This window comes from Lissotriton helveticus, chromosome 4_1, assembly GCF_964261635.1.
Source record: "Lissotriton helveticus chromosome 4_1, aLisHel1.1, whole genome shotgun sequence".
In the NCBI taxonomy this organism is placed as follows: domain Eukaryota; kingdom Metazoa; phylum Chordata; class Amphibia; order Caudata; family Salamandridae; genus Lissotriton; species Lissotriton helveticus.
In genome coordinates, this window is record NC_136063.1 from 704,070,663 (window position 1) to 704,096,093 (window position 25,431).

Below are 25,431 nucleotides of genomic sequence, written 5' to 3' on the forward strand. Positions count from 1 at the left end.
TAACATGTTTTTCTGGCTCGAGGGAGGATGTCGCCTTAGCTTTGCAAATGTTGCTTCTAAGAGTAGTGCTCTGCTCTTCCCTGCTATGGCTTCAGTACCACAGTGCCTGGCACTTTTCCAACTGGTGCTGTTCCTCACCTTTCGTTTTCTCCCTTTTTCTGTTTCACTGCTTTTTGCACACTGTTTCCATACTCTCACAGTTTTTTTTGTGATGGCCCTGCGTTGTGGCGCTGAAAAGTTCTCAGAAGAAAACTGAAGTCAGCGCGCCGGGGTGGGACTTATGTGGCTTCGCTGACGTCATGTCCACGGACGATGTCGGACAGAGTCACGTGGTACCGCCCACGGCGCGTAGAGATGCTGTGGCAAAAAAAATTCTGAATCCAGTCTCATGCCTGATGATAATTCTACGTTAAGGAGTCTGCGGCTAGAATCATCTCTGCCAGATAAACCGTTAGCTAAGGTAAGTAACTTGTACGTCAGGGCTAAACTCCTGACTGAGGTGCTTCAGTCGACGGCGAGCTCTTCGGAGCCTCTGCTTCCGTTCAACGAGGCCCTTAATGACGTCCTTTTGGGCACCTGGTCCAGGCCTAACAGGATGATTGCCCAACGCCACCGTCCGGCTCCGGGTGACCCCACTTTCCTTTCCCAACACCCCACCCCTGGGAGCTTGGTGGTCCAAGTCTCTACTCCCTAAAGCACATTCCCTACCGCTCCACCGGAAAGGGAATCCAAGAAGCTGGATCATCTTGGAAAGAAGATTTTCTGCCAACTTGGGACTGCGGTCAGTAAACACTGCATGTGTATTGAGCCGTTATTCCCACTCTGTGAGGGACTCTGTTGCGCAGGTGCTGCCTCAGTGTCCAGAGGAGGCCCGAACAGTGCTCTCCCAGGCTATTGTCACCAGGAGTGATGCGGCCAAGTTTGCCATCCGTTGTGGACTAGATAGTGCTGACTCTCTGGCTAGAACAATTTCTACGTCAGTGGCTCTCCGACGCTATGCCTGGATGAGATCCACTCACTTTTCTGGGGATGTCCTGAATACCCACATGGACATGCCCTTTGATGGCTGTCGCCATTTCGGCGACAAAGCGTACAACTCTTTAGAGCGTTTCAACGACTATGGTTGCTATGGCCAAGTCCTTGGGCCTCTCCAGCCGCCCCGCTCAGTCCGCTTTTAGCCCCTTTCGTGGTTACGGAAGGGGTGCCCCGCTACGTCCGCCCAGAGCCACAGGCCGCAGCAAGTTACCCAGCCTTCGCGCGGCCGCGGACGTGGGAACAACTGTCGTGGTTCTGGGGGCCAGAGGGCGAGCCAGTCCACCAACCTCCCCCCTCTGTAGCAGCCTCTAAGCCTTCCTAGTCTGACAATTCAGGCCCATCAAACGCCAGTGGGCGGCAGGATTCGCCATCACCTCCCCCACTGGTGCACCATGACGTCGGACCAGTGGGTTTTGCAGATAGCCCGGAGGGGCTACTCCCTCCCCTTCAAGGCTACCCCTCCAGCCATACCACTGCAATACCACTGCATGTCGGAGGATCACCTGGCCCTTCTCCAGCAGGAAGTTACGGCTCTCTTGGCCAAGGGAGCCATCGAGCACGTTCCTGTCAAAAAGTAGGTTGTGGTTGTTATTCCCACTACTTTCTGGTTCCCAAGAAGGACAAGGGCCTGCATCTTAGCTTGGATCTCGGGAACGTCAACTGCTTCCTCCGGAAGGAGAAGTTCAAGATGTTAACGCTTGCTCAGGTCTTGTCTGCCCTCACCCGCAAGACTAGATGGTAGCTTTGGACTTTGAGGACGCTTATTTTCACATTTCTGTCCTGCCGGCCCTCCGGCATTACCTGCGGTTCACGGTAGGCCACGAGTATTTTCAGTTTACTGTACACCCCTTAAGCCTTACCAGTACCCCTCGGGTGTTCCAGCAAAGTGATGGCGGTGGTCGCAGCTCATCTGCGCAGATCAGAAGTTTCAGTCTTCCCCTATCTCGATGACTGGCTGTTGAAGGCGGGCTCGCCCCAAACAGTATTCTCCCACCTCCAGACTACAGCAGACCTCCTGCATTTGCTGGGGTTCTCAATCAATGTGCTGAAGTCACACCTGACTCCCTCTCCGAAGCTCCTCTTCATTAGAGCAGTTCTGGACACAACAACGTATTGGATCTATCCTCCCGAACAGCGAGTCCGGGATATTCGGGCTATGATTCCGATCTTTCAGCCTCTATCCTGGTTTTCAGTCAGAATGACCCTCTGGCTGCTGAGCCTCATGGCCTCCTGCATTCTGTTGGTAGATCATGCCAGATGGCATATTCGGGCTCTGCAGTGGGACCTGAAGTTCCAATGGGTGCAGCATCAGGGGAATCTGTCCGACTGCGTTCAGATCTCGGAGGACACTGCTCGACAACTGCAGTGGTGGCTCACGAACCAGGATTGAGTCAACGGCAGATCCCTCTCCCTTCCCCAACCAGAACACAGTGGTGACGGACGCATTCCTTCTGGGATCGGGTGGCCACATGGGAAAGGCGGAGATCAGAGACCTCTGGTCTTCGGTGGAGTCCAAGCTCCACATCAACCTTCTGGTGCTCCAGATGATCCGCCTTGCACTCAAGGCATTCCCTCCCTCTGTCCGGGGAAGAGTAGTGCAGGTGTTCACGGAAAACACCACCTCCATTTGGTACTGCAACACACAGGGCGGGTTGGGTCATTGACCCTCTGTCAAGAGGCCCTCTGCCTCTTTGCGTGGCTGGAACATCAGGGCATATCCCTGGTGGTTCAACACCTGGCAGGTTCAATGAATGCCAGGGCCGACAAACTCAGCTGCAGGTGTATGATGGATCATGAATAGCGTCTTCACTCGGAGGTGGTGCAAGGTCTCTTTCAACAGTGGGGAGAGCCTTGGTTAGATCTATTCTCCACCGAAGAGAATGCGCAATGTCCGCAATTCTGCATGCTGGCATTTCCAAGGCGGCACTCGCTAGGCGACGCTTTTCGTCGCAAGTGGAGTTGCGGTCTGTTGTACGCCTTTCCGCACATACCACTTCTGCCCAGAGTGCTGAAGAAGATCAGGTGCGACCGGGCCCAAGTCATTCTTGTAGCTCCGGATTGGACACGAAGAGTCTGATTTCCCAAGCTGCTCAACATGGCCATTGATCCTCTGACCAGTCAGCCTCTTCAGGAGGATCTTCTGTCGCATCAACAGGGGACGGTCCTTCACCCGAACCTGTCCAGCCTCCACCTCCTTGCTTGGAGTTTGAGCGGCAGCAGTTGATGTCATTTGACTTGCCTCCCGAAGTCTGCGATGTAATTCTGGCAGCCAGGTGTCCCTTCACTAAGACTGTATACGCCTGCCGGTGGAACAAATTTGTGGCATGGTGCACAGCAAAGGCTGTGGATCCCCTCTCTGCCCCTCTTTCTGTGGTTCTCTTGTTCCTTCTTTCTTTGGCCCAGCAGGGCTCAGCTCTGGGCACTATCAAGGGCTATCTCTCAGCCATCTCTGCCTTCCGTCATCTTCAGATTAGCCTTCCCTTTTCAAGTCCCTGGTTGTAAATTGTTTCTTGAAAGGCATAACTCTTCTCTTTCCTCCTAGGACTTGAATCTGGTTTTAACTTATCTGATGTGCGCTCCCTTTGAGCTGCTGCACAACTGTCCTTTTAGGCTTTTAACTCTTAAAACTGCATTCGTGGTGGCCATCACATCTGCCAGACGAGTGAGTGAGATCCAGGCGCTTTCTTCTAAACCTCCTTTTCTGTCTGTGCATCTGGACAAAGTTGTTCTCAGGACACGTCCGTCCTTCTTGCCCAAGGTTGTCACTGCCTTTCACTTCGGGCAGACCATCACTTTGCCCACCTTCTTTCCACCTAAGCATCCTTTGAAAGAGAATGAGAGGCTCCACTGTCTGGACTCAAAACGAGCCCTTTCCTTTTATCTGGATCACTCCAATCAGTTCCGGGTGAATGACCAGCTCCTTGGTGGGTACGTGGGCGCCAAGAAAGGTCGGGCTGTACCCAAGCGGACTATCTCCCGATGGGTCGTCATGTGTATCAAAACATGCTATTCTCTTGCAAAGAAGGAGCCTCCAGTGGGGTTGCGCGCCCATTCCACAAGGTCGACGGCAGCCACTACTGCTCTGGGATGAGGCGTTTCTCTGAATGACATCTGTCAGGCGGCAACGTGGGCATCGCTGCACATGTTCACCAAGCACTACTGCATGGACAGTCAAGTCTGGAGAGACGGCTTCTTGGGCCGTTCTGTTCTCCAGGACTTTCTGGTGTGAACTTGGTTTGCAGACCCACCTCCCGGGTTGGTATTGCTGGGCTATCTATTCTAAGGTAAGGAATCTATAAATAACTTGTTTCTTTTAGATGAAAAGTTACTTACCTTCGGTAACGATCTATCTGTAAGAAACATTAGTTAGTTATAGATTCCTTACCGCCCCACCCATCCTCCCTGTTCTGCAAACTGATTTCTACTGTTAAGGTTATCCTTTCAGGGACCTAGTTTTGTACACCAGTGGTCAGTGTCCTGCATGGCTCTGCGTTTATAGCGCGGAAAGTCGTGTATAGAACTGCCGTCAGAACTTGAGGGCAGCAACTAAGTAGCTGATGCAACGTCATCCCGGCGAAATGACTCAAACGACGAATGCGGAGCCAACCGACGCCACCTTCCGACTTGCAGAGGTACTGCTGGCGAATCAACTTTGCAGATTCAGTCTGAAGCCTGGGGGTAATTCTAAGGTAAGCAATTGTGAGCCTCTTGGTCCTCGGGGTCGACTTGACGCCAGCGAGAACAGCCACTGAGGAATGCGCGTGGTGCACCGCACACTGTCTGGCTGCGGAATTCCTGTGCTAGTGGAACCGAGACCAGGACCTAGTCCGTTATCCCTGACTCAGTAAACCAAATCCAACACAATGCCAAGACAATAATGTAGTAACGTACTGTTAGGCGGTTTATTGTTATGTCAAAAGAAAGATAACATATCCAGCATAAAGTATAATAATGCTAAGTCAATGATACCCTTCGCCGTCCAGCAACTCCAGGCGGAACCCCTCTCAGCCGACAATGCTGAGCGAACCGTAGGTACCAACTGTCCTCCGCAAGAGCCCCTGTCCTGGTAGCTCACCAACGGAGGACACCGTGCAAAGCAGCGGCCGAAAATGCCGCTCGAGTTCCGCGTGCTGCGGCAGGGTAAGGCTTTAAGCAGCGGTGTTAATGCATCAGCGGTTACGTCACCGCTTGTAACCCCCTTGGCTCTCCGTAAGTGCTTGCCTGCTCCGGAGGGCTTCCAAATCCGAATGTTCTTGCTCCCCCTACAATGTAGCCAGCAAGCTAGGGAGTTTCAGTTAAGCCGGCGGCTGACCGCCGCTCCGTTGTCAAGAAAAGGACCCTCAGGGCTCTAAGTATCCAGCAGAGGGGAGACAAACGCTGACCTCGCGTTTCTCCCGGAGATAGCTAACCGCAGCTAGCGTTCGGCAATATCCGACGCTGCTGCTATTTGGCGGCCACCATTTATGCCGGGGCCGACTGCGCATGCTCCGCTCACGGCCCTCTGGGCAACGTAGTTCCGTGGCGCTGTGTTGTGGAGCTGCACTCGAATGGATCCAATCCTTCCTAACTGGGAGAAGCTTCCAGGTCCGTCAGGGCGACTATTATTCCAGGGACATTGGTTTGGGCCAGGGCGTCCCCCAGGGATCGTCCCTGAGCCCCACCCTATTTAATCTTTATGTCTCCCCAGTGGCTCCGATCGCTGTGGGCCATGGTTTGCAAATCGTGTCCTACGCCGATGATACGCAGCTGGTTATCTCCCTTTCACGTGCGCCCGGCCTTGCGATGGACAGTTTCAGAGCCTGCATGCAAGATCTTGCAGCCTGGATGTCCACTAACTGCCTCAAATTAAATGGCAGCAAGACCGAGGTGCTCGTGGTGGGGGGGAACCCATCTGTTTGGTCGTCGGCGTGGTGGCCCACTTGCTTAGGTGAGGCTCCAACACCTCGTCAGGAAGTTAGGAACCTTGGAGTCTGGCTCGACGCTGACCTGTCCTTTGGACCCCAGATAGGCCGTGTGGCGGGTGTCTGTTTCAGCGTTCTAAAAAACCTAAGGAACGTTCTAGATCTCCTTCCTATGTCTGTCCGTAGAACGCTGGTGCATGCCCTCGTCACATCGCGCCTAGACTACGGCAATTTGTTGTATCTGGGAGCTACCTGTAAAGCAATACATCGCCTCCAGGTGTTGCAGAATGCGGCAGCTCGCCTCATTTTAAAATTTCCCAAAAGAACGGCCTCCAAAGCAGCCCTTCAGACCCTCCACTGGTTGCCAGTAAGGAGCAGAGTTGAATTTAAGGCCCTTTGTACGTGTCATCGCATCCTTGCTGGGAAGGCGCCGGCACCACTCCAGAATCTAGTCACCAGGTATGTACCAACACGCGCTTTGCGCTCCTCCCATGGAGGCCTATTAAAAGTCCCTAGGATAAGGAGGGCTCGCATCGGAGGAAGATCATTCCGCTACCTGGTGGCAAAGAGCTGGAATGCCCTACCTCTTAACCTCCGTCTAGAACTATCTGAATCCAGTTTCCGGAAGAAACTAAAAACATACCTATTTTCACGATAGCTGGGCTTACTCCACTCTCCTGCTTTTTGAGTTCTTCGGTTTCAGCGCGGGGACACGCCATATGAGCGTAACCAGGCGCTTTATAAAATTCCCTTATTATTATTATATTATGCCTGCGCCTCGGGGGGGGGGGGTCCTCGGATGCGATCCTGACAGTACATCCCCCCTCCCATCAAAGGCCCAGCACCGGGCCCGCTTTTGCAGGGTGTTTCCTGTGGATTGAGTTCACGAGTCTTGGGGCGTGCACTCCAGAAGCTGGTTCCCACGATTGCTCTTCAGGGCCGTAGCCCTTCCAAGCCACCAGATACCACAGCTTGCCCCGGTGCCACTTGGAGTCCCTTATTCCTTCCACTTCGTATTCCTCCTCCGCGGCCACCAACACCGGGCATGGGGCCTTCCGCTTGAGCGCAGTTGCCGGCTTGAGCAGAGAGACATGGAACACCGAATGGATGCGCTTGTGAGACGGCAGGTGCAGACGCATTTTCACCGGGCTGATGCATTTCGTGATGCGGTATGGACCCATGAAACGAGGGTGGAATACTCTGTGTTTACGGAAGCGCAGATTCCTGGTCGACACCCAGACGTGGTCCCCAACCTGATACAGCGGTCCCGGCTTCCGGCGCCTATCGGTGGTTGCTTTGTATGCCTCCTTGGCACAGACCAAGTTCTTTCGCAGTTGCAGCAGGGATCCCTTGATGTGAGCCACCCTCCGTGTTGCCTCCGGAGGACTGCGTGTTTGGTTCGGATGCAGGAACGGGAGAAACCGCGGATGATGCCCGTAGTTGCCGTAGAAAGGGGATGACTTGATTGAGCTGTGAGTGGCGTTATTGTACGCAACCTCGGCAAGCCACAGGTGGTCCACCCACTCCTCTGTGCCCTGGTCTATGAAACAACGCAGGTATTGCTTTAGGGACTGGTTGAGACGCTCGGTCTGGCCGTCTGAGGATGGTAGCTAGTGGACAGTGCGATGTGGACATGGAGGGAAGAACACCACGCCTTCCAGAACTGGGCCGTGAACTGTGAACCCCTGTCGGACACTATCACTCTTGGCAGCCCATGTAACCTCACCACATGCACCAACAACAGTTTGGCCAGTTGTCCGGCCGAAGGCACTTGTTTACAAGCCACGAAATGCCCCATCTTCGTAAGATAGTCCACTACCACCAGGACCATGAGCAGCTCTGATCCACTGGCAGCCCCACTATGAAGTCCAACAAAATGTTTTCCCATGGTCTCAAGGGCGTTGGAAGGGGTTGCAGTAGTACCTGGGGGCGGCGGTGATCTAATTTCATGGAAGCGCAAGTGTCACATGCCTTGACCCATTCCGTAGTGTCTGCTCTCAGGGAAGGCCACCAGAACTGTCTGGTGAGGTACTAAATTGTCTTTTCCGCCCCCATATGTCCCGCACTGGATGCGTCGTGACACCAACGAAAAGCTTGCTTCCGTAGGCGCAATGTGGGAACCAACATCTGTTGTCCTCGAACGGGGATACCATCCTTCACCCGCCACTCTCTGTGTTTGCGCAACCAGGCCGTCCATGCAAAGGACTGGACGCAGCTCTGGACCCCTCGCAGGAACGTGTTTGGTTGTATTGCCCCTACCACCTTAGCCGGGTGGATGATGGAACCGATCGTCGAGGAGGGTTGTGACGAGGGGTCTGACTGACGCGAAAGGGCGTCGGCCTTTCTGTTCTCAGCACTGGGTCTGTACGTGATGTTAAAATGGAAACCGGAGAAGAAGAGCGTCCATCGCAGCTGGCGAGGAGAGAGGAGCCTAGCTGCGGTCATGAACTGGAGGTTCCGGTGGTCCGTGAACACCGTCACCACATGCCTTGCCCCCATCAACAGATGTCTCCAGTATGTGAACACCTCTTTTATGGCGAGAAGCTCCTTTTCTGCGATGTGGTAGTTCCTCTCTGCATCGTTCAGCTACCCGTGACATGAAGGCCACCGGGTGTAGGACGCCTGTGGATGCGCTTTTCTGTGACAAAACGGCCCCTAGAGCTACTGCCGAGGCATCCGCCTCCACTATGAACGGTTGTTCCAGATTCGGGTGTGCAAGGACAGGAGCCGATATGAAAGCCCGCTTCAGCTGCAGGAATGCCGCCTGGGCTTCGGAGGTCCAGTGGAACGGTTGAGCCTTGCGCAGCAGTTGTGTGATAGGGGCCACCAGACCAGAGAATCCGTCGATAAACCTCCTATAAAAGTTGGCGAAGCCGATGAAGCACTGTACATCCCTAACGCTCTGTGGAGCAGGCCAGTCCCTCACCGCCGTGACCTTCCTCTCTGCCATCTCCTGTCCTTCCGGACTCAACATCACTCCTAGGAACTCTACCGTCGTGACGTGGAAATCGCACTTGCACAGTTTGCAGAAAAGGTTGTTGTCCTGGAGGATTTTCAGAACGTTTGACACATGTTCTATGTGGGCTTCCTCCGTATCTGAATATATCAGGATGCCATCTATGTACACCACTACATAGACGTCCAAGATCTCCCACAGCACATCGTTCAGGAAGTACTGGAATGCAGCCGGGGCGTTACAGAGCCCAAAGGGCATCACCATGTACTCGAACAGACCATAACGCGTCTTGAACGCCGTCTTCCACTCGTCCCCGCTCCTCATGTGAACCAGGTGATACGCCCCATTGAGGTAGAGCTTGGTGTAAATCTTGGCTGTCCGTACCTGCTCCAGAAGCACGTTGATGAGCGGCAAGGGGTAGCAGTTCTTGATGGTGATGGCGTTGAGGGCTCTGTAGTCCACACAGGCGCGCAGCTCTCCGTTGGCTTTCGGAATAAAGAAAAGGGGGGACGCTGCAGGAGACTTGGACGGCCGGACGAATCCCAGGTCCAAGAGCTTGTCCTAATAGGAGCGCAAGTGGAGGTTCTCTCTTTCCGTGAGGGTGTACAGACGCCCGCTGGGTACGCACGCCCCTGGCACTAGGTCTATTTGGCAATCATACTGCCTGTGGGGTGGAAGGGCTTCTGCTCGGACATCATCAAAAACACCCTCATACTCATGGTACACCACTGGGAGGCTCACGTTTTTTTCAGCTGCCGTAGCAACTACCTGAGACGGGACGCGAGGATGTTTTTCCCTGTTCAGCGGCGGTCTGCAATGTTGAAGACAATACGGTGAGCCCAGGGTAACATCTTGTGTGACCCAGTCGGTCGACGGGTTGTGTTTTTGGAGCCAGGGCAAGCCCAGTATGACACCGTACTGAGGGGCCCTTATAATACTGAAGTCTATCGCTTCTTGGTGTGTTCCCTCGTACCTGACTTGTATCTCTCCTGTGTGTTGGCCAATAGGACCAGAGACCAGTTTGGGCCCATCCACTGCGTAAACGTCATCTGGTACCTCCTTTTGCAACAGGCAAACGCCTAACCGGCGCGTCTCTTCTGCGTCCATAAACAGGCCCGTGGCTCCCGAATCAACCATAGCCGCCGCTGAGACCCAGATGTCCTGTACTAGGAGGTTCAGAGAGATAAACAGGTGTCTTTGAACTATTTGGTCAGGGTTTAGCAGTGAAGGGATGTAACTACGACTCCGAGAAGCCCCTGCTCTATTCTGAGAGTCTTTCAGTTTTCCGCCATCGGGTCTACTGCTGCTGTGACCAGCCTACCGGAACGAAAGCGACTGGCCCTTGGTTTTGCAGGACATTCGCGCATGAAGTGGCCCTTCTTGCCGCAATACAGGCAAAGGCCCTGTTTGCGTCGGGATTCCTTTTCGGTGGCGGTAAGGCTGGCTCTGATGGCCCCGATGTCCATCTGTTCAGGCCCTTGAGCTGGAGGAGCTTCTGACGGTCCCAGATGGCTACTCAGGAGCGGGGCTTTGTCCTTCTTTTTGTGGTCACCTCGTCGCTCGCCCAACCGGTGCTAAAGTCGCAGAACTAGACCTATCAGCCCCTCACAGGTGTCTGGTTGGGGGTCTATCTGCGCGACGACGTCTTTTAGTTCCTCGCTTAGTCCTTGATGAAAGAGCTCTGCTCTCTTGGACTCAGGCCACTTAGTTTCCGCCACCAGACAACGGAATGCATTCAAGTAGTGAAGTAATCCCTTGCTGCCCTGACGGAGTTCCAGCAGTTCTCTGTCCACCATGTAGGAGTCGGCTCTGCGGTCGAACACCTTGATGAACTGCTCCCTGAAAGCCTCCCAGTCGTGGAGGAGCGCATCGTCCCGGCTTACGTAAGGCACAGCCCACTGTGCAGCGTCTCCTGCCAAGTATGAGATCATGAACGCGACCTTGGCCTGGTTGGTGGGGAACAACTTGGGCATGCACGAGAAATGCAACGCCACTTGTGTCAGGAACACCTGCACTTTGTTTGATTCCCCGTTAAAGCGTTCTGGTTTTGCCAACGGGATGGAAACCGGCATTTCCACTACCACCGCCGCCGGTGGGGCGGTGTGTGCAGCCCCTGCACCGAAAGGGTTTCTCTGGGTCCCATCCACCCGCGCCCTGAGGTCAGCGGTTTCCTGCCGTGAGACATCCAGCTCCATTGTGACTGCAGCCAACGCCGCCAGGATCTCGTCCATCGTGGCCATCGCGTCAACCCGACCAGGAAGATGGATGTAGTAAGGTCGGATATTATGTGAGCCTCTTGGTCCTAGGGGTCGACTTGACGCCAGCGAGAACAGCCACTGAGGAATGCGCGTAGTGCACTGCACACTGCCTGGTTGCGGAATTCCTGTGCTAGTGGAACCGAGACCAGGACCTAGTCCGTTATCCCTGACTCAGTAAACCAAATCCAACACAATGCCAAGACAATAATGTAGTAACATACTGTTAGGCGGTTTATTGTTATATCAAAAGAAAGATAACACATCCAGGATAAAGTATAATAATGCTAAGTCAACGATACCCTTCGCAGTCCAACAACTCCAGGCGGAACCCCTCTCAGCCGATAATGCTGAGCGAACCGTAGGTACCAACCGTCCTCCACAAGAGCCCCTGTCCTGGTAGCTCACCAACAGAGGACACCGTGCAAAGCAGAGGCCGAAAATGCCGCTCGAGTTCCGCGTGCTGTGGCAGGGTAAGGATTTAAGCAGCGGGGTTAATGCACCAGCGGTTACGTCACCGCTTGTAACCACCTTGGCTCTCCGTAAGTGCTTGCCTGCTCAGGAGGGCATCCGAATCAAAGTGTTCTTGCTCCCCCTACAATGTAGCCAGCAAGCTAGGGAGTTTCAGTTAAGCCGGCGGCTGACCGCCGCTCCGTTGTCAAGAAAAGGACCCTCAGGGCTCTAAGTATCCAGCAGAGGGGAGACAAACGCTGACCTCGCGTTTCTCCCGGAGATAGCTAACCACAGCTAGCGTTCGGCAATGTCCGACGCTGCTGCTACTTGGCGGCCGCCATTTATGCCGGGGCCGACTGCGCATGCTCCGCGCACGGCCCTCTGGGCAACGTAGTTCCGTGGCGCTGTGTTGACGTCATGCCTGCGCCTCGAGTAGGCTGCAGGCTGGGAAGGCGGCTGCCGTGGACGTCGTCCGGTATCTTTCCGTCCGGAACTGAATTCAGGTACGGGCGGGGGGTCCTCGGATGCGGTCCTGACAGCAATCTATAACTAACTAATGTTTCTTACAGATATATTGTTACCAAATGTAAGTAACTTGTTATTTAAGTAACTTGTTCTTCTGGTATTTGAGTTCTTGTGCAGATATATTACATTACACCAGAGTCATTGGGAAATTAAACCTTTTATGACCTCCTATTTGTTTTCCCCAGACCCCCCTGCCATCATTCCCGTAAACAGATCTGCACAAAACTTTATGTAACAGCATTGGGGTTAAGATGCCATCTTTCTGCCGAATTCTTAAAGTTTAGAAAACTGTTTTTAGCAAATGATGACTTTTGTGACACCCACCATCTTTTTTAGCCTAATTCCCCATTTATGCCCTTGCCTTTTTTCTCATTCCATCCCTTAATCTATTTAGCTACCCCTCCTAATCAGTCACTTGCCTGAAAAGTAAAGTATGTCCTATTTCTGATGGGTAGCACAATTTGCCATTATTTAACGTATGAGCCCTGATGAAGTTCCATCTGTGTAACGAAAAACACGTTGGCAGAGGCTGGTGTCCATTTTTTACTATCAACGACAATAAAGATATTTTCTGGATATACTTGGAGAAAATTCACTTTACTTTGGTGCACCTTCCCTTCTGTACAGAGATTACATATCTGGTTTCCAGTGGAGGTGAACTGTGGCAAGCTCTGGAAGTGGTTGCACAAGACTCTTATTACTAAAAAAATACGTGAAATTTGATGTGCTGAACCTTTGGTCAGCAGCTGATTGGAGTGTCTTTTTGTTACTAACAAGGCAAAGTTACATCTGAATCTCGCACAAAGAATCCAATTTATTAGAGAGCTGGTGTCCACAGTGATGCTCAAGGCCTTTATTCTGACGTAGCGAGCCTGGGGCATTTAGGATGTGATCCAGACATTTCTGATTCAGTCCTGCGTCTACATGGGGATGGTTCTGACGCTTCATGATCTACTGGCCTCATGCAGCTTCCTCATCCTGAACACCAGGTGGCACATATGGGTACTGCAGTGGGACCTTAAATCCCAATGGGCCCATAATCAGAGGTTGCTTCTCTGACTCCATCCAGATATCGAAGGAGGCTGCAAAGGCTCTGCAGTGGTGGTTGCTGAATGTCAATTTGACCTGCAATGTGTCAATGTCCCTTCCCCACCCTGGGTTTACAGTATTGAAAAACACTGCAGGGTTGGGTCATCTGGGAGAGGCGGAGAGCAAATGTATCTGGTCTTCAGCTGAACACCAGCTCCATATCAACCTGCTGGAGGTTTAAGCGATTCATCTGACTTGGAAGGACTTCATATCATAGATCAGAAGGCCATTGTTGTGATGCCTCACTACGACCTTAATCTGGGCTTTTCATTTCTTATGTGCATGCCCCTGGAGCTGATGAATTGCTGTTCCTTGAGGCCTTGAATCTGAAAACAGTCTTCCTTATTGCCATCGTGTCAGAATGCAGCATGAGTTAACTGCAAGCAGTGTTGATACAGCCGCCGTACGTCACTTTTTTCCTGGCTAAATTGGTGTTAAGAATTTGGGCAGCATTCCTTACCAAAGGCGTGATACCTTTCCATGATGGCCAGTCCATCATTGTATCATCGTTCTCCGCCTCATGCCTTTGACTTTGCACTGGCCAAGAAGCAGCCTCCTGAAGGTTTTAGGGCCCATTGCACCTGGACCCAGATCTCTACAACGGTGTTGGTGAGAGGGGTTACGGTTCTAGATATCAGCAAGGCTGCAACAGGAGTGTTGATGCATACATTAACAAAACAGTGCTGCCTTGACAGCTGGATTCAGCCGGACGATTACTTTGCCTGCTCGGTTATACAGGACTTCTTGGTCTAAGTGCACTTCTTAGACCCCCCACCTTTGGCAGGTACTGCTATGGTTTCTATTCTAAAGGCAGAGAATCTGAGGTTAAAAGAATCCATCACAATAACCAGTTATTTACTTTCAGTAACACTCTTTCTGATGGATATTCTGAGTAACCACAGATTCTGCACTGCCCTCCCATCTCCCTGTTCGGTGGAATGGCCTCTTTGGTAGTCTAGAAAGGTCCAGAGATCAGCCCACTGTTACCATTGATTTGTCTACACTCTGCATTTGAGGGCTCAGGGTTGGCACTTATATTCAGTGACACCTGCTAGCGCACAGGACCATTGCAGAATAATTATCCTTATCAGTTCTGGTGCCTGGTGAAACTTTAAAGGTGAGGAATCTGCAGTTAGAGTATCCATCAGAGAGACAATTACGGAAGGTGAGTCGATTGCTGAAGGTAAGTAACTAGTTCGCTGGGTTTCGTAAGAATTGTTCTGGCTATTTTTTGTGTGTGTTTGCAGTGAGCTGAAGGATAACGTCCTCCTCTTTTGCATTCCAATAACCGCATGCTTAGCTCTTTCCCCCCTTTGTCTTTTTTATCAGTTCTTGCAAAATCAAGTCTAACTGACAACAATGCCGCTACAGGTCCTGTCTTTTGATCGGTGGATGCCTCTGTGTCCCCTAGCTGCAAATTTTAATCATGCTACAATGTGACTTAGGTTGGTAAAGAAAGTGAAAAATGTGCAGTCCGTGGCTTGCGAAGAGCACAGTCTTTGAATTTTGTTCTGGTAGTAATGTGATTATAAATATTTTTCACAGGATAAAGAATAAACTGGATAAAGGAGGAGTAGTGGAAGATTTTATCCATGCATTGGAACAGCTTTCTAATCCTGAGATGCTCTTTAAGGTACAGAGAACAGTCTGAAAACTGAATTTGGAATATCTGTGTAGTTCTGTATGTAAAATAACAAAGGCTCCCTGTTTTTCGTTTTTACTGATAAATACCGTGAGAAAACCATTTACGTTCCTGTCTGTATTTATTTTTAAATGTGGATAAAAACGGAAATTGGTTGTTTATGAGTGATTCTAAATGCTGTCATCCATGACTGCAAGGCAAATAGCTGTGCGGATTAAGCAGGCAAAGGGGGGTAAAAAAAAGGAATATACATAAAAAGCCTTAAACAGCAGTTTAAGTTTTCTTACAAGTGTATATTTTATCATAGGGGCGTGGCTAAGCCGCCTAAGATGGCGGACCGATCCTCGTAGAGCTCCGGCTGCCGGCCTGCATCATGTGGTGCAATTTATAACATCCCCTCACCTGATATAGGGGCTACGAGGTCGGCGCCGATGATCGGAACCACTTGTGGCAGCCTCGGTCTGCCCGGAGCTCCTGGACGAGGTCCATGAGTAGCCTGCGGCGCTCCACTGTTGCTCCCCGTGCGCGGGCCGGCAAGATGGCGCCGCCGGGTAGAGCGACGGCGTCAGAGTGCGACTGAACCCGGGGGACGCGAGACCAAAGTTCCCTGACGGCGCCCTGCATACATCCTGAGGTGAGGAGGCGGCTTCCCCGCAACGGCGACCTGGCGCCGGGCGCAGCTGGTGACCTCGGGGGTGGAGAAGTCTGCGTGGCTCACATAGACCACGCTGCCTGGGGAGGGCCATCCCTCACCGGGCCGGACTGATGCCGCTTCGGCCCCCGACCACACTGCACAACACCGGGGGGTGACGCGGGAGACCGACGCTGAAGGAGACCCCACTGACGGCCTTGGGTGGTAGGAGCGACTGCCCCCCCTCTCCTTGAAAGGCCCCGACGAGACTTCACACACACCTCCCCACGGGAACCTGAGGCAAGTCGGGCTGGAGCCTGGGGACACCCCTTCCCTCCTTGAGCGACCCCGCTGGGGCTAGACACGGCCCCTGACCACAACAACAGCCCCCCCCAGCGCAGAAGAGAGTCAAGCTGAGGATTGAGAACGCCCGGAGGGTAGCGCTTAGACTCTAGTACCCTGATCTGTCACGAGGAGTTGGTGACCTGCGCGAACCCTCCAGTGACAGTCCACCGCTGCCACACATCTATACTGGCCTGCTTGCCGTCCCGGCGCCCCGATATTAAGGAGGAAGGGCCAGGTCTGCCACACTGGAGGTAACACACCACACGTCGACGGTGTTGGAACATCCCCCACATACCACCCTTTGACCACACGCAGGCCGCGAACACGCGGGGGGAGACGTGTGGATGGTCACTGGCCACCTGTAGACAGTACAAGCCGCCAACGTCCACATTACGAGAGGGCCGAGGGGAGGGGAGCCCCCCCACACCGAGTCGCCCCTACGGGGCCCAGATGATCAAGTGGAACCACAGGCTGCCACGTGGCCGTGAACTGCAGCGCCGCTAGCGAACCCCCCCTCCAGAAGGCGTCACTCACCAATCACGAGACGAGGTGGGCCTCAATTGCATCGCATCCACAGAGAACGCGCCCGCCGACCCAGACGACACTACAAGCGACCCCATCTGTCCGTCCTTGATTGCGTGGACCCACATAGAGGATCCATAACCCCCACAATGGGTCGCCGAACAACAAACACCACACAGGGCACGGACCATCAGAAGATATCACCTCAGATGCCAACCCCAACCACACTGCGGGATGGCCAAGACAGCGCGGACTCTACGCACCGGTAATTAGACCAAGTTCTCGCAGCCATAGAACATTCCAGAGTGGCGATGGAGAGCAAATTCGACACTCTAGCCACAGATCTCAACCTTCTCCGCGACGACCATAGGAAATTATCGGACAAGGTCACCCAAGGATAAAAGACGGTGCAGACATTCAACCCGCAAGTGCAACAACACCACCGGGACAGTGCAGATCTCCAATCCCGGATCAAGGCCTTGGAGTACAAGACGGACGATTTAGAAGGACGCTCCCGAAGGAGCAATATCCGCGTCATGAATCTGCCGGAGGGAGTGGAGGGGACCGACCCAATACAATTTATCACAGACTGGATCGGGACTTTTACACCAGCCAAAGACCTGACTCCCTACTTCTCCATTGAGCGGGCGCATCGTGTCCCGACACGCAAACCTAAACCGGGTGTACCTCCACGACCATTCCTGTTGAAGCTCGTGCACTTCCCCGACAGGGACGCAATTCTTAGGGCAGCCAGAGCGCACGGGCGCCTACAGCTGGAAGATAAACAAGTCATGCTATTCCCCGACTACTTACGGGCCGTGCAGCAACAGCAGCTACCTTCCAGGCGATTAAACGGACACTCCGACAGAAGAACGGCCAATACGCCCTCCTGTTCCCTGTAAAACTTAAAATTATCCACGACGGAGCCACGCACTTTTTCATGGACCCGAAAGAAGCAGACACCTGGGTGGAGCAACATGTCTCTCGCCGCCCCGCGACGCCGGACACACACAACAGTCAACATAGGCGAAAACCACGGAGACAAGGCCGCAAAGTCACCCTGACGCAGCTCAGTGCCCGCTCTACCCAACCGGGAAGCGGCTCCCCGGACCTCACCCAGATCATCGCGGAGCGCAGAAAAGCGATTCAAGCGGTGTCCGCGCTTGGGCCGATGGAGGAGAGATCGGATATGGACAAGGAGCCCCACCTGTTTAGTTCTGAAGACGAAACCAGCGATGCCCCGGCCTCCCGCGAAGGATCTCTGACGCCCCCGATAGTGACACCCCAGACCGCGGATCTGTTGATGTGACGGTGATAGGAACACGGAGACCGCTTGGCGTTGTAGCCCAGTGCGCACCGGACCACCATACAGGCACTCGACGACCCAGACGACTGTCGAGAGGGTTGGGTCCGCTGGGGGGACTCCGAATGACCGTGGCGCCTTGCCACTCGGCCCCGAATCGACATTAAGAAGCCGAATCACAGGGGACACTTGAGGGACCACTTCCACAACTACTCTACTCTGATAGTGGTGCCGGCAGCAGCGAGGAGGACATTCGGCCACCACCCCACAACAACGAACTAAAGGACTCTTATGCGATATTGTTTGGACATGTTGCCTCGAACAATAGGTCCCCCCAGTTGGGAATGTTCCCCAGAGTTATGGTTGACTCTCCTTTACGATGTTACTTTCCTAGACTATATGAAACAGACGGGCACGAGAAGACAGTATCATGGCATGTGTCTCCGGACCGATGGGGCGATGGAGGGCGGGAAGGGGAGTCCAGCGGGGTGGACAGGGTTATCATACAAGGTCCACACACCACATAACTGACCCATGACATCTACACTACCTAATACGGACCTTAAATTTGTGACTTTAAACGTCAGGGGTATGCATACGGCCGCGAAGAGATACTCGATCTACGCCTACATTAAACGGCAAAAGGCACAGGTGGCCCTCCTACAGGAGACACACCTGATGCAACAAGAGGTAGGCCGCCTTCATAGAAAATGGCGGGGTATTGTGTGTGCCACAAAATACTCGGCCTTCGCAAGGGGCACGTTAATCTAGATTAGGCCTGGCGTACCATTCAAAGAACAGTGCAGACTGATCGACAACGACGGGAGATATGCAATTGTCAGTGGCCTGTTAGAGGGCCAACCGATTCTTATCGGTTGCGTGTACGCCCCGAATACAGAACAAGATTAATACTGGGACAAACTGACTACAGTATTAGCCCGCCACACAACGGTGCCGTGGCTCTTGGGCGGGGATTACAACTGTGCACTAGATATAGATCTGGACAGGTCCCACCCCCCCCGCCACACTCCCCAGTGCACAGACAAACCGAACACTTCCACAAGTGGGTGGAACACTGTGCGCTAGCGGATGCCTGGAGAACGCGGAACCCGGCGGCCAGGTTATATTCCTTTCACTCCATCCCACACGACATTCGGGTGAGACTTGACCGGTTTCTGTGCTCCGCAGATGTCCTACTGAAAATACAATGTAGGAGAGTAAGGTCTGCTTCCTATGGTCACCCCCACTTTTTGCTTTACTGGTTTTCGACTTAGATGTGGCTGTGGGCCTGCTGATCTGACCCACAGCCCAGATGCACTCTCTCTAAATTCACACCATGTACTCTAGGTACATCCACAATTGGGAATTGGTTCACCTTTTCAGCCCCTGTAGAAGAGTACACTAGGTACTCAGGGCATAGGTGTAACCAAGGCCTACCAGGGGCTGCAGCATGTATTATGCCACCCCTGGCTGGCCACACAAATAGACACAACTGGCTGATCACTCAGCTGGGGCAAGGTCGTATAATCACCCCTTGCTGAGGTATAGTATTCCTATATCTAACCTTACATATAGACACACAGTAACCTATAAGACACTCCTATGGCAGGCCTCGACAATCCTGGAGGCAAAGTGCTTGGTTTTATATGAGAGGGTGCCCTAGCATGAGCTGAGCACCTCTACAGCTTTCGGAACCATGTCCTTATAGCTGTTCTATGATATAGCCATCCCATATACTCTTAAGTGCATTATGAACCTCGCAGTTAAATGCTAACTCTGGTTTGGCTTTATCAAAACATGTCGTGTAAGGTGTCATACGCTTTAGAATACTACCCCCTCGCCAATTCTGGCGACGGGGGTAGCATTCCACCCTTCTAGAGGGAGAAGACATGTTAGTGCTGACTATCCCGGTTAAAGTTAACCAGAGCCCCAGCGTCACAAAATGGACGCTGCTGCCACAGACACAAGTCTGACCTCCTGCTGCTGGGAGTCCTTCCAGTCACAGACGTTTGGACAATAGGTTTCCTGCCTGGAGAGGTCCGAGCACCTCCCCAGACAGGACTTTGTGTATTGGGACAGAGAGGGCTGAATAGATTGAGACACTGCCTGGGGCACACTAGGTGCTCCATGCATACCCCGGTTCAAACCGGTTGCTGGGGCACTCCAGCCCCAGCTCTGGCGCGAAACTGGACAAAGGAAAGGGGGTGTAACCACCCCCCTTCCTGGTCCCACCCATAAGAGGGACCTAGAAAGTAATCCAGCCCCTTTTAGTTGTTTAAAGGTAGGAGCTGAGTCTTAGGACTTTAGATTAATCCTGAATCGAAACTTGACACGAAACACTGGACCTTCGACATTCTGCTGAAGCTGAAGACTAAAGAATCTCCCTTGTGGCCAAGGAGTGACCACTCTGGGCAACCAGGCACCATCCAGCAAATCAACGGCTTGCTTTGTCGACGCTCCCGCCGGGACCCGAGCACAGAGCCTGACAAGACCTAGACTTCCAGACCTCTCTGACCCTCTCTTCACGACTGCAGCATAGCGGAGATCCGTGGAGGCGACGAGACACGTGGGACCGGACATCTTGAAAAGCCTGCAACTTGCTAACTGTGCAGCTCCTGAGGTATCCTCGAAGCTGTGCACTGGGGATTGAGAAGCCCCGAATCCGAGCTCCACCTGCACCGAAGATCAGCCCTCCACACTCCATGAGTTCTGCGTGGGGCCCTTCTGCTTGTGTTCTGTTCGACGCGTTGTCCGGTTGCTGGCCCGTTGGCTAGTAGCCTCTGTGACGACAATCCCTTTGAACCAACTCGCTGGTCTGGTTGCTCCAGACTGGCCCTTGTTTCCCTGCAAAGGAGAAGCACCCCAGACCTTGCAGAAGCCTTTGTTGTATCCTGCGTGGGTTGCCTTTGCCAAGGCCTATTGACTCCAATCCGGCAGTCGACCCCTCCATCTGCGAGAACCTTCATGGGACAGCTCCTCTCCAGCACCTGGTCATCCTCGACGCCTCCTGGTCCGCGTGGCTGCAAAGACAAGCTTCAAGACAGCACCTGATTGCTCCTCGACGTCGTCTGGTTTCTTCCTGGTTCTACTTGGTCACTGGCTAGTGACCCAGACTCTGTCCCCTCTGCTTTCAGGTCCTCTTCATCCTCGATCCACCCGGACATCTTCCTCCTGGTCGCCTGCAGCATCTTTCTTCACAGGCTCCATAGGCTTCAACGGCGAAACCCGACACATCTTCACACCTATGCACCCGCCGTCCGTGGGTGAGGTAACGCGAGTACTTCGGTGCTCCCAAGGGTATTGACTATCCAAGTGTCTAGATTTTTAGTTGTTTTCTCCTAGCTAAACCGGAAGTGTCCTAAATCCTTCTTTATCTAACTTCTAAGTTCCCATTGACTTTACATTGACTCTCGCCTGTTGGTAAAGACTCTGCACGCGCCGCCTGTGGGCCTCCTACTTCTAAACTAAGGTCCAGATAGTGTAGCCCCAGCGATGCCCTAGGCCTTTCCTTTTCTCATGACGTGGTACTTATACCACTTTCTTAATATATGGTTTGCTTCGCCCCTAGGGCCTAACCATAAATTGTGCAACTTAACGTATTCTGACTAAGTATCTTGTTATGTGCTTTGGCCTCTGATCTCATAAAGAGTTCAGAGGAGTGTGTTAGTAAATAAATACACATATATTTTATATATATCCTGTGCGGTGTCCTTTCATTTAGCCTAGGACTGTTCTGTCCACGCTACCACTTGGATAGCTGGTCTATAAGGTTGACTTACAACCATCACCATAAGGGTTGTTTGGACTGGTGCAAGGTGTTCACTAGAATAGTGAACATCATATACCAGGCCAACTTCTCGCATACAACACACTGACTATCTGCGGCGCATAGTGTCAGATCATGATGCACACACAGTGACCCTTCGCTGGAAACCACCCCACCCCCCGATTCCCACTTGGAGGCTCTCCCAGGAATGCCACACAGATCAGGCCTTCCGTCTAACACACAGGGACTTCATCCGGGAACATTTTCAGCGCAACGCGGGCTGGGCCACCTCCAGAGCTATAGAATGGGATGCATACAAGATCACCGCACGTGGACATTGCATTCAACAAGTGGTGGGGGTCCGTAGAACACTGCAGGAATCGCTGCATAAATCAGAGACAATGCTAGCGTAGATGTGCCGTGACTCGGACCAGGGAAGAGCCACCTTAGAGCAGGTGATGGCGGCGAAGCTCACACATGCAGAAACACTACGAGACTTACGGAAGTATAACTTCCGTATGTAAGCTACACGGGCACACAAGGAGGGTAACAGAGCAGGAGCACTCCTAGCATGGATGGCCAAACAGGAAATGACCGCACAGCCCATCACAGAGCTGATGGACGAGGCTGGAAGGCTCCACACCTCCCAACTCGACATCCTACACATATTCTGTACTTGTTACACGGCCGTGTACCACAATCCAGAGCTGGCAACGCCTCACACATTGGCACACTTCTTGGGCGCACACACACTCCCCACAATCTCCGCAGCAGACAAGAAAGATCTAGACAGTAAAATCACATCCCCTGATATTAAGCGCGCCATCAGGTCCCTTGCACGGAAGACGACGCCAGGGATGGATGGGCTCCCGTTGGAATACTATAGCACATTCGCGGCTCAGGTAGTACCCCATTTAACGATCACATACGAGGAGGCCCTCTCCAAAGGGATTCTGCCCGCATCATTCCAAGAATCCACAGTGGTGACCTTTCTAAAACCCCACAGAGACCCCACGCACCCGTTGTGAGAAGTTGGCCTGGTATATGATGTTCACTATTCTAGTGAGCACCTTGCACCAGTCCAAACAACCCTTATGGTGATGGTTGTAAAGTCAACCTTATAGACCAGCTATCCTAGTGGTAGCATGGACAAAGCAGTCTTAGGTTAAACTCAAGAGGGCATGTGAAGCCAGCTGTTTTACCATATGCAATCCCTTTAATACCAAGTGAAAGGACACCACACAGGTTGTATATCAAAATATATATATGAATTTATTTCTATCACAATCCTCTGAACTCTTTATGAGGTCAGAGGCACAAGCACATGACAAGAAACCTAATTATAATACAATAAGTTTCACAAAATACAGTAATGCCCTAGGGGCACTTCGAACCATATACTAAAATAGTGGTATAAGAACCACGTCATGAACAAAGGAAAGGCCTAGGGCCTGGAGAATCGCTGGGACTACACTGTACTACCAAAGGATAGGAAGTAGGAGGCCCACGGGATGCGCGTGCAGTGTCTTTACACGCACGCAAGTTACCATAAAGTTAGAATGGGAACAAAAGAATTGGAAACTAGTTCTTTTAGGACACTTCCGGATGGACTAGGGAAAGGCTACTTGAAACTAGGACTCTAGGATAGTCAATACCCACAGGAGTACCGAAATACTCGCGTTACTTCACCCACAGGAAGCGGGTGCATAGGTGTCAGTGTGTCGGGTTTCGTCGCTGATTCCTATGGAGCCTTGGAGAAAGATGCTGCAGGCGACCAGGAGAGAAGTGTCCGGGTGGATCCAAGGGCGGATCGAGGACGAAGAGTACCTGAAAGCAGAGTGGACAGAGTCTGGGTCACTAGCCAGTGACCAGGAAGGAACCAGGCGATGTCGCGAAGCAATCAGGTGATGTTGTGAAGCTTGTCTCTGCAGCCACGTGGACCAGGAGGTGTCGACGACGACCAGGAGCTGGATACGGACTGTCCCACGAAGGCTCTCGCTGTCGGCGGTGTCGGCTTCCGGAATGGAGTCAGCAAGCCTTGGGAAAGGCAACCCACGCAGGAATCGTAGACGGCTACTTGATCAGACCAGCAAGGTCTGATGGGCTTCTCCTTTTCAGGGAAGCAGGGTCCAGTCTGGAGCAACCAAACCAGCAATGCAAATCAAAGGGTTCGTCGTCACAGAGGCCACTAGCCAACGGGCAAGAGACCGGACAGACGCCTTGAGCATGAAAATGTAGAAGGGCCCCACGCAGAACTCGTGGAGTGCTGATCTTCGGTGCAGTTGGTGCTCGGGGCTGGGCTTCTCAATCCCCCATGCACAACTTCGAGGGTGCCTCAGAAGTTGCACGGAAAGCAATTCGCTGGCTTTCCAAGATGGCCGGTCCCACGTCTCTCGTCGCCTCCACGGGTCTCAGCTCTGCTGTGACTGTGGATCGGGCTGTTGGAGTCTGAAAGTCCGGGTCTTGTCAGGCTCTGTGCTCAAGCTCCGGCGGAAGCCTCGACAAAGCAAACTGTTGATAGCTTGATGGTGCCTGCTTGCACAGGGTGGTCACTCCTTGACTAAAAAAGGGAGATTCTTCAGTCGTCTTCCTGCAAAGTAGATCGTCAAAGGTCCAGAGTTTCGTTTCAAGTTTCAGTCAGGATAAATCTAAAGTCTTGGGACTCAGCTCCTACCTACGTACCAAATTTAGGGGCTGGATTACCTGCTAGGTCCCTCCTATGGGTGGGACCCAGGAAGGGGGTGGTTACACCCCTTTCCCTTTGTCCAGTTTCGCGCCAGAGCTGGGGCTGGAGTGCCCCAGCACCGGTTTTAACTGGACTATGCATGGGACACCTTGTGTGCCCCAGGCAGTGTCTCATTTCATTCAGCCCTCCCTGCCCCAATACACTATAGCCTGTCTGGGGTGGTGCTAGCACCTCTCAAGACAGGAAACCTATTGTCCAAGCCTCCCTCCCTGGAAGGACTCCCAGCAGCAGGAGGTCAGACTTGTGTATGTGGCAGCAGCCTCCATTTAGTGATGCTGAGGCTCTGGTTAACTTTAACCGGGATTAGTAGGAACAACATGTCTTCTCCCTCTAGAAGGGTGGAATGCTACCCCCGTCGCCAGAACTGGCGAGGGGGTAGTATTCCAAAGCGTATGACACCTTACACGACATGTTTTCATAAAGCCAAACCAAAGTTAGCAATAACCGCGAGGATTATAATGCACTTAAGAGTATATGGTATGGCAATATCCCAGAACAGCTATAAGGACATGGTTCCGAAAGCTGCAGACAGGCTCAGCTCATGCTAGAGCACCATCTCACATAAAACCAAGCATTCTGCCTCCAGGATTGGTAAGGCCTGCCATAGGAGTGACTTATAGGTGCATATGTGTCTATATATAATGGTAGGTATAGGAATACTATACCTAAGCAAGGGGTGATTACACGACCTTGCCCCAGCTGGGTGATCAGCCAGTTGTGTCAGCTTGGATGGCCAGCCAGGGGTGGCATAAGATATGCTGCAGCCCCTGGTAGGCCTTGGGTGCACCTATGCCCTGTATACCTATAGCACACCCTACAGGGACTCACACGAGTGACCCAAATCCCAATTGGTGATGTACCTAAAGTACATGGTGTGAAATTTAGAGAGAGAACAGCAGGGCTGTGGTTCTGATTTGCAGGCCCACATCCACATTAAGTCGGAAACCAGTGAAGCAAAAAGCAATAAATGGGGTGACCATAGGAAAGCAGACCCTACTCTCCTACACCCGTCCTCATACAGACCCATCACACTCCTAAACACGGATTGTAAAATCCTAGGGAAAATCTGGGCCGACCGCTATAGCCAAATTCTGCCACCCCTGATACACCCCGATCAATGTGGCTTTGTGCCCTGGCGCAACACATCCCACAATCTGAGACGGCTCTTCCATATCCAAGACAGCACGAGAGACAGATTCCCCCGTGCAGCGTGCCTGATCTTTTTTTTTTTTCTTTTCCCAAACCTAATTAAAACCCCCTCC

The 25,431-nt window shown here is 52.6% G+C and overlaps 1 protein-coding gene across 1 annotated transcript in view; it reads left to right on the forward strand.

The window, feature by feature from the left end:
* The window catches only part of PRKDC (protein kinase, DNA-activated, catalytic subunit), a 3,158,350-nt gene that overhangs the window by 2,511,000 nt on the left and 621,919 nt on the right, over window positions 1-25,431 (forward strand). The window contains exon 75 of the mRNA XM_078687323.1: window positions 14,760-14,847. Within this exon, the coding sequence (XP_078543449.1) occupies window positions 14,760-14,847 (88 nt within the window). The remainder of the gene's footprint in view (window positions 1-14,759; window positions 14,848-25,431) is intronic.